Consider the following 16,298-nt stretch of genomic DNA (forward strand, 5'->3'; position numbering starts at 1 on the left):
TACTCTCTGTAGTGTCTTTGGTAGAAATTCTTCAGAAATTCATTTTCTGCTCAAATCTGTCTGGTGTAAGGTGGCTCTTTCTTCCTTCTAAAGAAGAATAATCCATCACTACATTGTACCAATTATCAGAAAGTCTCACCTTATGTGGAGGTGAATCAACACCCCTCTAATGCCTTCCATTCATTTTGCCTAATTCCATGCTATGAGGTTACCCAGACTATGTCCATTCTTCTTCCACAAGATGGCCTTCTAGAGATTGGTAAACAGCCGTTATCAAGGCACAGCATAGTACCTGGCACAAGAGTATGTACTCAGTATACTTTAGTGAGTATTATTGTTATCGTCACGTATACACTATTTTCCTCTTTTATGTTAAATATCCTACATAGATTTTCAACCATTCTTTGAAATCTCACTTTTCTACTTGTTCTCCTTTGGACAAGCTATCCTTTGTTGATGTTCCTCTTCAAATATCATGCTCAGAACTGAACAGTTACTCCAGATGAAGTCTGACCAACATGGAATAAAAATGGTGCTATGGTTTCCATTGTTCTAGACACTATAATTCTATTCACTTACTTTACAGTCACATTTGTGTTTTGGAAGCCACGTCATAATGTTTGTCAGGTCCCTTTTGGTCTTTTACATGTGGGCTATGTTTCAGCCTGATGTCACATATCACATATTTCTATAATAGACCGATGTTTCTTTAAATTTGAAGCATTGGGTCCTTACATTGATCTCTACTGAATTTTATCTTTTAAAACATGAGTTAATTGGCATATTCTTTATGTAGTTGTTTTTCCCCATTCCTTTGGTACCAGGATTCTGGTCCTATTATTAGACTGATTTTTTTCTAGATCCATTTTTTTTCCTTTTAGGGTTTCTGGCCTTGGAATCCAGTTTAACATTGGTTTGAGATGTTTGAAAAATCACCCAGTTAAGTGGATTCCTATAGTATAGTAATAAAAGTGGAACTTAGTTACTAGTTAGTTAGCAGAGATTCCTGAATGATGATCCTATATGATCTCTCTCTCTCTTTTTTCTTTTCCATTATGGTTTATTACAGGATATTGAGTATAGTTCCCTGTGCTCTACACTAGGACCTTGTTGTTTATCCATTCTATATATAATAGTTTGCATCTGCTAACCCCAAACTCCCAATCCATCCCTCCCTCCCCCTCCATCCCCCTTGGCAACTACAAGTCTGTCTATATGATCTCTCTTGAATCCAATATCATGGATTACTAATAGTTTAATTTGTAGTATTTTGTCGCATGGATGAGGGACTATATAAATCTACTTCTAATCTATAGTAGCTATGATGTCCCGTATATTTAATACATTGTGCCTTTTAATTGTAATTTGAAATGTGAGAAACAGGGATGATTCCCTAACAAGCTTTGCCTAGCCACATCACCTCCTGCCATTTTAACCTTTTAGAGGAGATAGAAAAAGAAGGGAATGCTGAAAATATAACATAAGGGAAGAGGAAAAGAGGTAGTGAAAAGGAAGCACAGAAACTAGGTTAAATGTAGAATACTCTATGTCCTGTTTACCAGTCCTACCTCATGCACTATGTATAATCAGGTTTATACTTCTGCTGTCTTTGTCATGTATTAATGAAATCTTTTTTTAAAATAGGTGATATGTGGGGGAGATTTTGGACAAATCTGTACCCTTTGACAGTCCCCTTTGGACAGAAACCAAGCATAGATGTTACCAGAGAAATGGAGAACCAGGTAGGAAGAAGACACCTTGAAAACCAAATCTAAATCCTCAACCTCATTGCTTTTTATGCCATCCTTCTTTTCTTGTCTTATGAAACCATGTAAATGAGAAAAAAAATTCAAGCTAATTTAAATTTATTTCTTATGTAGCTATCTTTGCATGGAGAAGTAGTTTACAATGTCAGTGACATCAAGTACCTTGAATAAGTATGGTATTGATCTTGCTGAGAGATATTAAAAGTGGAGACGACCTGTTTTCCATTAAGCAATAAGATGTGTCATTATCAACTGGTGGCCATAACTCTTTCTAAAGTTAGTCATTGCTAAGTAGTCAGTAATCTCTATGAACAGTTAAAAAATAAAGGATGTCATTAGATTTTTGCATATTAGAAATCATTATTGTCAAAAGTATTACGACTCTAAAATATTTTTTAAATAACCTTTCTGTTACCATCTTGGTATAATTATTTAAATTCTCTGTGTTCCCTTCCAGTGATGAAATAATATTATAGTTATAATTGTGTATTTTTCTTTGTTTGGCTAATAGCCTACATTTCTGGGTAGGATCCGTAATCATACATCTATTGGCTGTGTAAAATTTCTTCAGATGGTTGCACCATGGTTTACTATTTATGCACTGCTTGTTAACAGTTTTAAATCTGTAAGCAGCAATGCAATGAACATCTTCACCTACATAAAATACTCCTGGGAAAAGTCCACAGCGGAATAAAAACATGAAGCTGCAAGGGCCCCTAAACTCCTGCAGCTGTTCTAGCCCCACTTTGCAGTTGAGCACCAGCAGAGGCCTATCTTTATGTAGCTCCATAGCCTATCCATGGTGTTTTACCATCCACCATCTCTCCTAATGTTGTGTTTACAACAAGCCTATGGGAGTGTCAGGACAGGTATTGTGATGGTTCTATGTTGTAGGTGAGGAAACTGAGGCTTGGGTAAATGATTTGTTCAAAGTCACAAAGATAGTCAGTGGCAACTAAGGTTGGAACTCAGAACTCCTAATATTTCCAGTCTGGTTTTCTATCCATTCATTCTTCATTCAACAGATGTTAACTGTGCTTGCCAGTCTACACTGTTTTGGTATACGTTCATTCTCCTTAAGAATGCCATGCTCACCAATAGCAATATTGCCCAACATTAAGCCTTTAAAGGTCAAAGAAAAAATCCATAGTGTCTGTTATATCTAGTTTCATACCCCCGAGGCTGGCAGAGGAGAAAAAACAAACTTAACTGGTCTTTAAGATCAGAGGAAGTTTTCTGTGTCACTAAAAAGTGACTCATTAAATATCTGCCAATTATACAAACTTAGTTTGACTGATGGGGCCTTATTGCCAGAGAAGTTTGGGTCAGCTCCCGGGACACTGGTTCCCAGAAGAGTTTACTAGATGGCAGATATATACTGCTGCCCCTCTCCAATTCCAGAATAGTCTGAAAATTTAGATTCCCATATAGACTGAAGCCAAGGCCCAGCTGTCCATCAGCTGCTGGGTCACATGCGGGCCTTTTTGGTTCCAAAAGCACGCAGCTTCATGTCTGCTGTATTGTTTGTGTCTTATAATGAGCCTAGTGCCAGGCCTTGCCCAGTCAAGGTTGTTGTCTTGAGTTGAACAGTTTTTAGCAAAGGGAAGGGCATTATCATTTGTGTTTATACTTGGAACGTAAAGAGTAAAGACAAAGAACATCACACATAATCTCACCCAGTCTATTGTTAACATTTTAATGTATTTCCTCATTAAAGTATTTCCTCATTTTCTTATACTATGTAAGTGGTTTATATATTTTATTTTTTCACTTACTATTAAATTATTAAAATATCAATAAAAATTCTTTATAAATCTAATTTATTTTGATTTTCCATTCCACAAAGGCATCATCATTTATTTAACCATTCTGGTGGTTGTTTCCACTTTTCCCCCATTAAAAATCATTTTACATGTTGTAAACCTTAAATTTCTACAATATGTCAAATATATTTCAATTGAAAAATAATAATAAAAATCATTTTAGATGTAATTTTTGGACCTAATTTCTGAGAATTTCCTAGGTTAGTTCCCTAGAGACAGGATTACTGAGACAAAGAATAGAAACAACGTGAAAGTTATCCATATGTGTTGCCAAATTGCCTACCAGAAAGATTATGCCTTTGTACATATCCAACAGAAAGAATGCCATGACTTTAATGCTAGAATTAAATGCTGTTCTTTTTCTTTTTTTTCCAGTCCTGGGATACAAAGAGGATATTCAAGGAGGCTGAGAAGTTCTTTGTGTCTATTGGCCTTCCTAATATGACTCAAGGATTCTGGGATAACTCCATGCTGACTGAGCCAGGCGATGGCCGGAAAGTGGTCTGCCACCCCACAGCGTGGGACCTGGGGAAGGGTGACTTCAGGTAGTGAGGCTGATGTTTCCACAGCTGATACTAAAACGGGAGACAATGGAGGGATAGGATGGATTTGGATTCCTTCTCTGCTTCTCTGAGCACAGAAGAGATGAATGAATTCTCCTTGAACAAAGGCTGGGAGTCCACGAGAGCACATCTGGACTTTCCAAGGAAAAGGGGATTGTCAGCAGGGCCTCACTTGAACATTTAGACAGTTTGCCTCATGTGAGATAATGTGCACCCGTTAGAGTTGTATGGTCATGGGTACGGTGGTGCCCACATTAGGAGAGGTTTGGTGCAAGATTTATGGAAGATGGATATGTGAATCAGGTATTGATCCCCTCTCCTTTGTTCTCTCTTCTGATGAGCTAGGACAGGCGAATAGATACGCTGGTATGTGTCATAGGAGAAACACAGAGAACACTCCATGGAGAATTGGAAGATAAGTGAGCACACCTGGAATAGGGGTTGGGCTCAGACAGGGCTTTTCAGGTGGCATTTGAATTGGGCTTGAAAGACGAGAAGGGTTTGGACGAATAGAACTGGGAGGGACATCGGGCTGGGAGAATAGCAGGATCAGATGCAGAGAGGCAGGACTGGCATTGTGTACTGGAGTCAGCAGGTTAGGCTAGAATAAAGGGCATGTGAAGAAGAGTCCATGTGATATGGCAGAATGAGCAGGGGCTTTCTGATCCCAGGTGTGTCACTTAATGACTAGGCAACTTTGATCAAGGTATTTAACCTTCTTGGGTTTCAATTTCCTAATCTATAAAGTGGAATCATAATTCCCAGTTTGCATGTTTGTGAGTGTCTTAGGTTGGGTTCCCTGGCTTCAGATGGAGATTCTTGTACACGTGTTTCACTGAGGGAGAGTTCGCAGGCAAAGAGGAGTAAGGGAAGCAGGATGGGGCAGGGGAAGGAGTTAAGTAAGGAAGTGGTCTCTACTGAAGACTTGGCCTCAGCCTGATCCCAAGGGGCTCTCTGGAGCATGATTTGTACCACTGAGTTGGTCACACCTTGAGACAAGAGGATTGCCCTTTTGTACTCCCATATTAGTCAGTCATTGACTGTGGACTGCCCCAGAGTGTGGGGGCACATAACCTCCTGGTTGAGGCGCCTTCCATTTAGCCAAAAACAGTGAAGAAGAAAGCAGCTGTTGGCCTTTAACAGCCAGGACTCAGGCACCTGGGAGATGGGTGGATCTTTCTGGTAAAGCAGATCTAGGCAGGGCCCCAGCCACATCCACTAGAGTAGGGGTTGGCAATCCTTTCCTATAAAGGGTCAGATAGTAAATAGTTTCTTTAGGCTTTGTAAGTTGCAACTACTCATCTCTGCCCTTGTGGCATGAAAGCAGCCATAGATAACACAGAAACAAATGGTTGGGGCTGTGTCCCAATGAAGCCTAATTTATCACAGCAGGTGGCCAGCTGCAGGCCAGAGCTTACTGACTCCAGGACCAGGGTGAGGTTGAAAAACAAGTAAGTGTATGTAAGCTTCCTAGCACAGGATCTTACACACAGTAGACATTAACTATATAGTATTCTTATAATTGTGTTAAAAGAGAATAGAGAAAAACCAAGTTAGAAAAGGAGGTCATATTGGGATGTATAAAGGAGGTCAAATTTATTCCTGAGCAGTGAGAGTCCTTAAAGGGGGATGACATGCTCAGAGTGGTGGGGAAACTACTGAACCTACTGAAATATGACCCCTACACTCACCTGCATGAAACTGCTCTTGCCAAGTTGAAAAGGACCAGCATCTAATTGCCAAATGCAGTCCTTATATCATTGGGCCACAGCAGCACAAGACAATGTTGACGAGTTGTCTTTAAAGTACTGTTTTTCACTGGTGTCTGCATTGTCATCCCTTCTGGACTTCTTTGACTTCTCTCTATATCTCCTTTTCCTCTCTCCACCCTGTGCATCCTGGGACTGCTGGGGCTTTGTCCTTGGCTCTCTTCTCTTGCCATCCAACACCAGCTTCGTGAGCCATCACATCTACTCCCTGACTTACATGCTAATGATTCCCAAATATCATTTTCTAGCCCCTTCTCCTACTAATTCTCTGTCCTGGATGTACCAAACTGCTGGCTGTGTCCACTTTCTTTTCTCAAGCCATCCTCATTGAGCACTTCTAGGAAGGTCAATCTCTAGTCCCTCCCTGCCATCTACCGGGCAAACACCTGCCTGTTAATCAAGGACCAGATTGCTCATTGCATCCTGAGCTATACCCTTCCTGGTGCTTCTGGAAGACTATGCCTGCATTTACTCAATGCTATGCCCAAGGCCATGCCTACTGATCACTTGTAGAGTACTTGCCTCAGAGTTTTTGTCGTAGAAGACTCTGTTTATCTTCCTTTCTGTTAGTCTGTGAGCAGAAGGACAAGATTCAGCCCTGCCCATCACTTTATATTGAGCACCTAGTACAGTTTCTAGGACATACAAGGTAGGTCCTTAAGAATCATTGGTGAATAAATCTTGGACGGGTGATCCATGCTATGGAAATCCCACATAACTCTATTGTGATAATTAAATGAAATTTAACAAGATTCATTTTAATATTGCCCATTTTTGTTCAGAATCAAGATGTGCACAAAGGTGACAATGGATGACTTCCTGACAGCCCATCACGAGATGGGGCACATCCAGTATGACATGGCATATGCCACACAACCCTACCTGCTCAGAAATGGAGCTAATGAAGGCTTCCATGAAGCTGTTGGGGAAATCATGTCACTTTCTGCAGCTACACCTCATTATTTGAAAGCCCTTGGTCTTCTGCCACCTGATTTTTATGAAGACAGTGGTATGGACATTTTTCATGGCTTATTTTGGGGATTCTTTAGTCTAACATGGGCAAAGGTATTTATTGTCATGCATAGGATATATTTAAATTTTGCCATATAAAATATAAGGTATTTATGGGTAACTGGGAATTTCTACAGGTAAAAAAAAAACTTTTAAGTGTGTAACATAACATGCCAACTTCTGGTTTTATATCCTTGAAAAGGGCATAAGAGAGGTAACTAAGTGAATGGTCTTGGGACTCTAAGAACCATCTAACATAAGACTTTTAAAAAGATGCTAAAATAGGCCCACAGAACTGAAACGGCTTATGCAATTAGTGTCAGAATTCTGACTAGATCCCCCGGTTCTAGGTAAAAACCAAAACGGTGAAGCTGAAACAGATTCTAAAAACCATTTTGCAGAGAAAGCAAACTGAAGACAAGAGCGGGGAAATAACCAGCCCAAGGTCAAAAAGCAATGTGGCAGAACCAGAACCAGAGTCCTAATCTACAATTTTTCCTGTAATATTATGCAAAACAAAGCATAACTTGAAATTTGAGAGTCCCTAAGGAACAAGTGGTGGAATATCAAGGTTGGAAGAGACTGAAACATTTTGTTCATCTAGCTGAAGCATGAATTTGCCCCGTAACATCCCCTCAGATCCAGGCCATCCCTCAGCATCTTTGCCCAAGGCAGCCTGTTTCTCTTTGGATGGCTTGGACTTGATAGAACACAACAAATATTCACGAGATCCAGACTTTTCCATGAGGATTCTTTCTTGTAAGAGGAGGACACTTAGAGCCAAATATTTTCTTCTTTCCCATGTATTTCTCTCCCCTTGTTTTAGTGATTTGGGACATAAGCATCAGCTCTGCTGACTGGTACCTTTAGTTGATGAGGTCAAGGTCATGAGTTCCATCCTTGTGTGGGCAATCCACTTTGCCTTGACTTCTGGCTCCAGACCTTGATGATCTCACAAGGACCTGGGAGTAGGTCAGTGTAAAGCCATCATCCTGTCTGAAAAAGTTACTGTAAGCACAGACCCAGTGGGCAATAGACAAGTAGCAGCATCCTCCCATGAAGGGAGCAACAGAGGAAAGGGGGTTCCTCATTTTAAAGTAGCAGTCTCAAGTCAATCAACAGACCATTATTTGTTTTATCATTTTTTAATATTCCTTGACAACAGGCAAAGATGGTTGAATCACTAAGACAGTACTAGATATGGTCAAACCACTGGTTTGAAAAACTCCTGCTTCTTTCCTTGGCTCTGCCCCCTGATCTGTGAATGATGTTAAACAAACTAAAGTCCTTCATTCCTTCTCTCTCTCTGTCCTCCTTCCTCTCTTCCTTTCTTCTTCCAAAAATATTTATTGAGCACTTACTATGTGTTAAAGCATTTTTAAAGACACTAGAGATACAGTGGTGTCCCAAGTAGATAATATCTCCGTGCTTACACTCCAGTGAGCTTCATGTATACACTAGAAATGAGCTCCACTGCCTTTTTACATCACTAATAAAGGATACATGAAATAACATAATTTGTTAAAGCTTTTTAAGCTCAGGGAAGGAAGATGTCAGTAAATTTAACGTACATTGTACTTCTGATTATCCAGTGGATGGTTTCCTCTAGGGAGGCTCTTTTTTTTGTTGGTCTTTTTCCTCCCTGATTTACTGGCTTTTGGCCACATCTGTTTAATATTCGTTTATTTAGCAAAGACTCACAGAGTGCATCATGTAGCAGACACCAGGCTAGGTATACAGTCTTGAATGAGACACTGACAGTGACTGCCTTCAGGGAGCTTACAAGAATAAACAGTTTGACTAGGAAAACAGATAAAATACCCCTAGTTAGCTCTGATAAGAGATTCTTAAGGAAGGCAACTGAAAACTAATTAAAAAAGGATTAGGGGTTCCTTGTGGGTTTATTTAATCTGTTCTGTCCAAGGATTCACCCTGTTCCAAATCCCTCAGCTGAGAAAACAAATATATACATGTTATTATGTCCACTGTCAATATTTCTCATGTGATCATCCTTATAGTAAGTATATCTTGAGGAATAATATCTTGAGATTAGGAAATTATCTAATACAAAAATCGACTGTCACCTTCATCTTAATATTTATCCTTTCCCATTTTATTTTCAGAAACAGAAATAAACTTCCTGCTCAAACAAGCACTTACCATTGTTGGAACCCTACCGTTTACTTACATGTTAGAAAAGTGGAGGTGGATGGTCTTTAAGGGTAAAATTCCCAAAGAGCAGTGGATGCAGAAGTGGTGGGAGATGAAGTAAGTCAATGAATATGCAATCAGTAAAATGTTTCCTCATGAGTTTGCTGTTTATTTAAAAGCATTTTGTTGACCTGTACACACACACACACACACACACACACACACAGACATCATATACTCGGTACCAGTATCTGTATTTTATTGCCTGAGGGCTTCCTCTGGTCACTGGAACCCTCCTATGGAGAAAAGACTGAGGAACTAATGGCACCCCAACAACCCTCAACCAATGTGTGATGGGAATTGGTGCATAAGTACTTCAGCTCCTTTGCCCTCAGTCGGGAGAATTCTGAGGTGAGTGCTCTACACGGGATCCTAGAGTTCCTCAGTGGGAATAGGCTCCAGTTACCCACCATGGTGACTTGCTTGATAACACATCTTTGGGGGACTGCTTTCCTTTCCCTGTCTCACTTCCTTACTCCTTTGCCAGTGTTTCCTGGGATCACCTCCCAGAACCTCGTCTCAGGATCTGCCTGGGTGAGAACCCCACCCAAGACAACTAGCATGGGGGTTCTCAGAGAATTCTTCCTAGTCAGAGTAACTGGGATTTCAGTAGCTAAATCTTGAAATCTGGTGATGTGGGGCTAAATATGTGAAAATGAGAGAGATGTATTCAGGCTAGGGGAATGACGTCACATACCACACACACACACACACACACACACACACACACACACACGCACGCACATTAAACTGCCTCCTTTTTATTTTTTAAGTCTCCATTTGGGAGCTTCCTTAGATAATGTTTCCTTGGTTCTGCCCCACCCCCCAGCAGGGTCAGGTGACATAATTTCTCACGCTCTATCTTCTTAAATGTTGAGGCACGCGTTAAACTATGATATTATTTAGGAAGTGAGCAATTCACTCATTTATTTTTTCTTTTGTCCATTCTTTGAAGCGAAAATATTAACCCCACATTTTAGGTGAAGCACCAGGGATCTGATGCTGATCATTTCTAATGTTCTCCTCAACTCCAAAAAACTTGTAGTCTGTGGAGGAAAGTGGAAAAGGAAACCACTGCAACATGTTTGGTTGTCATGGGAGAATGTGGGGATCCATGAGCATCCAAGGGGAGATCCAAAGCCCTGGCTAATGGCTTATATGAGGAGAGGCATCCAAGTTGAGCTTTGAGAAAGATGTGTGAGTTAACCAGGGGTATGCAGAGGGGAAGGGAGACAATTCCAAGCTAGTGAGAACCTACCACGTTTGGGCAACAGATGGTGATTCTTTTCAATAGTTTTAGCACTATATCATTCATCACTGTACCCCAGGTGCCTTGCACTGTGCCTGGCACATGCAGGTATGAAATAAATGATGGAAGTATTACAGAAGAAGATGGAAGGAAGGAAGGAAGGAATGAACGAACGAATGAACAAAGGAAGGCAGAAAACAAAGAAATCTTCTCCTCACCATCTATTAGTCAGCCTCCTGTCAATTATTTTTCTTTATTTTTCCTTTTTGTAGTGAAAAATCTACCATTAAAACATTCAGCCCCATAACCATAAGTTGAAGTCAGTGCCACTCTTCTGCTAAGATTCTCTCTGTTGACATAAATCCTCCTTGGGAGGAAGGAGGCAGCATCTGTAGTAACTGTTTCTAGCATTTGAGTATTACTGAAATTATGTCTATCGTGGTCCCACAATCAGAAAGGACAAGTGTATTCAGTTTAAACAATGCCAAATACATGGTTTTCCTACCTTTTTTTCTGATTGAATTAATTTTTGATCCCTTTTTGTTTATTTCCAAAGGAACATGGAATCAGACCCTTAAAATGATTCATTAACACATTAATTATTTGATGCATTCAATGAATCCACATGAAGTTTTTTCGTAGCATTGGGCGTCATGTCTGGCACTGGAACTGTAAAGATGACCAAAACACAGCCCCAGCCACTAGGTGCTCAAGTCTCCAGGGCAAGAAGGAGCTGTATGTAAATAATTATAAAACAGAGAGAGAAATGGCAAAGAAGGCAGAACTAGAGATGGCCAAGGGAGCTGGAGGGTTCACAGTGCTGGCAGGTGGTTGGAATCAGGGACAGGCCTCACAGAGAGGGGGCATTTGAGCTAGACTTGAAGAATCAGTGAGATTTCAATTTTAGAATATTCTGCCTACCGGGACCCCATAAAATGTGGTGCCGGAGACGAATTATTAGGACTTTCATTGTACGTTTTTGGCCATGCAATGCCCTTTGTTGAATTAGTGTTTTGAAGGTACAGCTTTTTCCCCATGGTGTAGACTGGCTGAGTTGAAAAAGAAAGAGATGACTACATGACGAGTTTTATTCTGTAATTCTTTACACTGTTTCAATTTCACCTGACAGCCAATTTCAGTAGAAATGTCATTGGCTGATGACACTGCACTAATAGCACCATCTGTTCTTTCTCACTCTGAGCGACCCACAGCTAACGTATCTTCTTTTTTTCCCCAAAGGCGAGAGATAGTTGGGGTGGTGGAGCCTCTGCCCCATGATGAAACATACTGTGACCCCGCGTGTCTGTTCCATGTTGCTGAAGATTACTCATTCATCCGGTAAATGACAATTTTCTTCTATTTCACGTCTAGGATTTGTGGACAGAGTGATTACTCTAATTTCTTTTTCTGTCTCCATTCACCTCCCACTTAGAACCTCAAAATAGATGATCAGTTTCAATTCGATTTAACTCAACATGATGTATTGAGTTAAATAAAACTCATATGAGATCTTTTCTCTCACCATCAGGGAATTTCTAGTATCCTTGGGAGAAATAGAAATAGTTTTGTTTGTGTTCTTCTTACTGGCAGAGTTCATGGTATTTTTAATAGAGCATTTTTAACTTGAAGTCCCCAAACCTATGTTCTTCACCTATTAGCTCCAGATCTTAAATTTGCTGAGCCTCAGTTTCTTTATTTGTAAAGTGGAAATAATATAGTTGATCAGCCCTAAGGATCAATTGGCATCATTTATACGAAAGGGCTATCAATCTGTAAAACACAACACAGATGTGAGCTAACATTTAACAAAATAATACTGCCTTTTTATCAGCTGGCACATAAATGCAAGTATGATGAGTCTGTAGGGTTCGTGTTTGGGTCTTTCTGGAGGAAAAAGGCTTAACTGGTACTTCTTTGGTTACTAGGCCCTCAAAATTTAAATATAGGCCCCAATCTTTGACTCTATCACAGAAACTAAACACAGGATAACTTTTTTTCCTTTGTCTCTTTTACAGATATTACACAAGAACCATTTATCAATTCCAGTTTCATGAAGCCCTTTGTCAAACAGCTAAACATGAAGGTCCCCTGTACAAATGTGATATCTCAAATTCCACCGACGCTGGGCAGAGGCTGCTGTAAGAGATGCTTCAAAATATTGACCCTCTCATCCTATTTAATATTACTCATTTCCATGCCTAGGTTTGAATTTGATTTCTTTGTTCTAAAAAGAAAATTGGGGGCCTCAGAATGTTCTCATCTACATGTTAAATGTTTGTTTTGTGGTCCCCCAGGAACATGGACCATGTGATGGCTGGATAGGCCACCTCCTCTCTCGATGTCATAACTACAGAGCTTTTTTTGTAGTAACTGGAGAGGAAGAGAACTTGAAGGATGAATATATCCGTTAACATACCTTCTTTTCTTACTTGCCAGGAGCAAACTTAGTCAAGCCAAACAGGAGAAACCACAGCTTGTACATGTAAATAGATGTACATCTGGAATCCCTCCAAAGGCCCTGACTCCACCTTCCCCTTTTTTTCACGTAGCCAAATGCTGAACCTTGGAAAATCAGAACCCTGGACCTTAGCATTGGAACGTATTGTGGGAGCAAAGACTATGGACGTAAAACCACTGCTCAACTACTTCGAGCCCTTGTTGACCTGGCTGAAAGACCAGAACGGGAATTCGTTTGTGGGATGGAGCACGGACTGGACTCCATGTTAGTACATTGAGTTGACACATTTCTAATTGCCCCCTTTCTGTTTCCCTAGTCCTCTCTAGCCCCAGTCTCTTGGGACTGTGACACAGCTGAGTATGTTAGTCCTCTGCTTAGCCCCTGTACTATGGTGGCAGCTGCCATTTTATCTGGGAGGAAGCACATTTGTTGAGCACCTACTATGTAGCTGGCAAAGTGAAAACTACCTCTCTCTCTCTTTTTCAAGTCTGCTTCATTAGCACCATATTGAAACTAAAAGAGTCTAACAGTCTCCAACCTGCTGTACTTGAATCCTGCTCTTCAAAGACAAATACTTTTAACAATTTTAATGCTATTACCTCTTCTTTCTGGCAGTTACATTCATATTTCTAAACAATTTTTTTATATTGTCATTTCCCTACTGCTCAGTTTTAGTTATGCACTTCTGCCTACTCATCTGCCTCCTTTTCTCATTCTCACAATGAAGTTCAACATAATTTTTAGTAAAGAAATTATGAATATTTGCATCATTATGCCTGTAGAACTGGGTAATATACTATTTTATATCCTTTCTTCTGTGGCTTCTTGTTTGTCCTGGAGTTTCTATTGCCTCATTTTTTTGGCATGCCTAATTTGCTGTCTACATTGCATTCATCTTTTTCAACTATTCCAACATGTGTATTCTTTTCAGTCTCATTTTTTCCTAAAGAACTCCCTCTTACAGTCTTCCTTTCTCAATCTGGACCACAGTTTTCATCCTGAGTCATCCCTTTGCTGCTGTCCTGGGTTGAATCCACTGCTTCCTGGATGCCATGTCTTCTTTTGTGAATTACCTCTTGTTTTGCTGCAGCACAACCTCCAAGTGACTTTCTAAGCAAGAGCTCATGGGGTAGGAGCATCAACTGTTCCCCAAAGTGGCTTTAACCAGACCTTGATTTTCATTCCCCTTGTTTTCAGTCCTGTATCTTCTTCCCACCTCCTGCTGTACCTGAATCCCAAGCCTCTCTGGGATTCTCTGGGACTTTGGGGGTCTGTACTGCCTCTGAGTACTCATTAGGTCAAGGCCTCCTGACCCTTGAGAAAGCACTTACCACTCCTCCATTACTTCTCATTTTCTAAAAGCATGTTTATACCTTAAAAAATTACTATCACTTTAGTGAGATCTTGGGAGGGGAAGGAAATAAACACACTTGGTCAATCTGTCATCTGTAACAACAGTCTGTTATTTCTCTTTAATCAGATTCTGAACAAAGCATCAAAGTGAGGATAAGCCTAAAATCGGCTCTTGGAGAAAAAGCTGTGAGTATTCTAGACAGCACGTCCATGACTTTTCATTGCATTCCCTTAAATAGGGCACAACAAGCCCATTCCAGTGTGGTCTAAAAGATGAGAGGGAACATGGCCTTTAGATTCTGGCCTTTGGCTTTTGGGTTGGTTTTTATAGTAACACATTCCTTATTGGATTGGCTATGCCTCCTTTTTCCCTGTGACTTTAAAGGTGTTATGAAGATCAATGAGAAGACATCAAATCTTAAGTATCAAATACCCACCCTCCCAATTCACTCTAATCACCATTCCTTGTATTTGAGGAAGAGGACATGGTTGTATTTTGAGAGACTGTTTTTAGAAGTAGTGTAGGCAGTTTGCTTTGTTTTGTCTTTGTCAATCATCTATAGCCTGGAAGCTTGTTTTAATCTTAGACGCCAGCTCTAGACCTGCATTTTAACAAGCCCCCCAGGTGGGTTTGTAGATACAATAAAGACTGGGAAGCTCTGATTTAGAACACAGTTTCTCAAACCTGGCTGCACACTGGAGTCATTCGGGATGTTTTAAAAATATTAATGCTTGAATCCCACTCCCAGAGGTTCTGACCTGATTGCTCTGGGGTGTGGCAGCAGGTCTTCAAAGCTCCCCAGGTGACTCTGATTACAGCACAGTTTGAGAACCACTAATGTAGAGATGCATTTCGGGACAACAAAATGTTTTACAGAAAATCAGATTACCTTCATGTGAATTACTTTAATCAGCTATTGCTTTCTCCTAAACAGCTGTCTCAGGTTATCCCATCTGAAGCAGTAGCAGCTTTGATTGGGAAAGAGAAGAGGAAAGGGTCACCTCAGGCAGATGGGGATCAAAGGTGTGGGTGGGGGTGTGGCACCCTGAAGGCTCTGCAGGATTAGAGAGCAACCTGGCACTATTGGATAAAGCAGTCCAAGGTGCTACAGAAAATCGTTCTTTGCATTGGATAGACCCAGAGATGGCATTTCTATCCCCTTACTTCTCCTGAGAAGTTAAATTTTGTCCAAGGCTCCACAGTAGTTGTAGCATAACTTGCATAGATAAGTAAGGCATCTAAATATAAATAACATAGTAGGAGTAAAAAAAATGAACATTTAAGAAAGAAATAATAAAAATGGAGATGCATCACTTCCCAAGCTCTAAAAGTTCAAGTTCCTGTTTCTTAAAATCATTGAATGTCTCTGGGATTATTTCTCTTTGTCGTATTTTTATTAGCTCTTCTTTGGACTAATACAATTTAATAATTTAAATTTAAAGTATCTAGTAGATCAGGATCCTTTTAAATTATCTTCTTTTTTCTTAACACATGTTCTCATGTTATCTTTCCATGCAGTGAGGGATTGGTAGATAGTCTTCAGAGGCGTTGATGGTATAACATTTTGAGGCCTATTCACTGAGCAACAGGCTACTTTGATGAGACTAGAACCATACTTTTAGCCAGGATAGCTGCCCAGTTCAAGCTATTGCATGGCAAAGTCCACCTGGATCTTTGACTCTAATTTGAGAACTTGGCCTTTACTTTTTTTTGAATTATAGAAATAGTAACCAGAATATTAGTTGTAATATTAATAATATCATTATTACTATTAAAGCAACTTTTTCCAACACCTGAGTGATGTCAAGCTGGAGTCAATGTAGCAATCCTTTGAAATCTTTTTAAAATTTATTTTTATTTGTTTTTTAAATTAACTTTTATTGGAGTATAGTTGCTTTACAATGAAATCTTTTTTAAAAAAACAGCTAAAATTTTAGATTTACTTTTGAAAACGCAATTACAGTCTTAAAAACTTGAAGTATAGTTGATTTACAATGTTGTGCTAGTTTCAGGTGTACAGCAAAGTGAATCAGTTATGCATATACATATATTTATTTTCAGATTCTTTTCCCATATAGGTTATTACAAAATATT

At 39.9% G+C, this 16,298-nt stretch overlaps 1 protein-coding gene across 6 annotated transcripts in view; it reads left to right on the top strand.

The window, feature by feature from the left end:
* The window catches only part of ACE2 (angiotensin converting enzyme 2), a 44,893-nt gene that overhangs the window by 21,226 nt on the left and 7,369 nt on the right, over positions 1-16,298 (top strand). For all 6 annotated transcript variants that reach the window (XM_057717726.1, XM_057717722.1, XM_057717723.1 and 3 more), the window contains 8 exons: positions 1,645-1,742; positions 3,965-4,134; positions 6,704-6,930; positions 9,056-9,200; positions 11,632-11,730; positions 12,408-12,530; positions 12,942-13,114; positions 14,331-14,389. In XM_057717726.1, coding sequence (XP_057573709.1) covers positions 1,645-1,742; positions 3,965-4,134; positions 6,704-6,930; positions 9,056-9,200; positions 11,632-11,730; positions 12,408-12,530; positions 12,942-13,114; positions 14,331-14,389 — 1,094 coding nt within the window. The remainder of the gene's footprint in view (positions 1-1,644; positions 1,743-3,964; positions 4,135-6,703; positions 6,931-9,055; positions 9,201-11,631; positions 11,731-12,407; positions 12,531-12,941; positions 13,115-14,330; positions 14,390-16,298) is intronic.

This window comes from Hippopotamus amphibius, chromosome X (assembly GCF_030028045.1).
Source record: "Hippopotamus amphibius kiboko isolate mHipAmp2 chromosome X, mHipAmp2.hap2, whole genome shotgun sequence".
In the NCBI taxonomy this organism is placed as follows: domain Eukaryota; kingdom Metazoa; phylum Chordata; class Mammalia; order Artiodactyla; family Hippopotamidae; genus Hippopotamus; species Hippopotamus amphibius.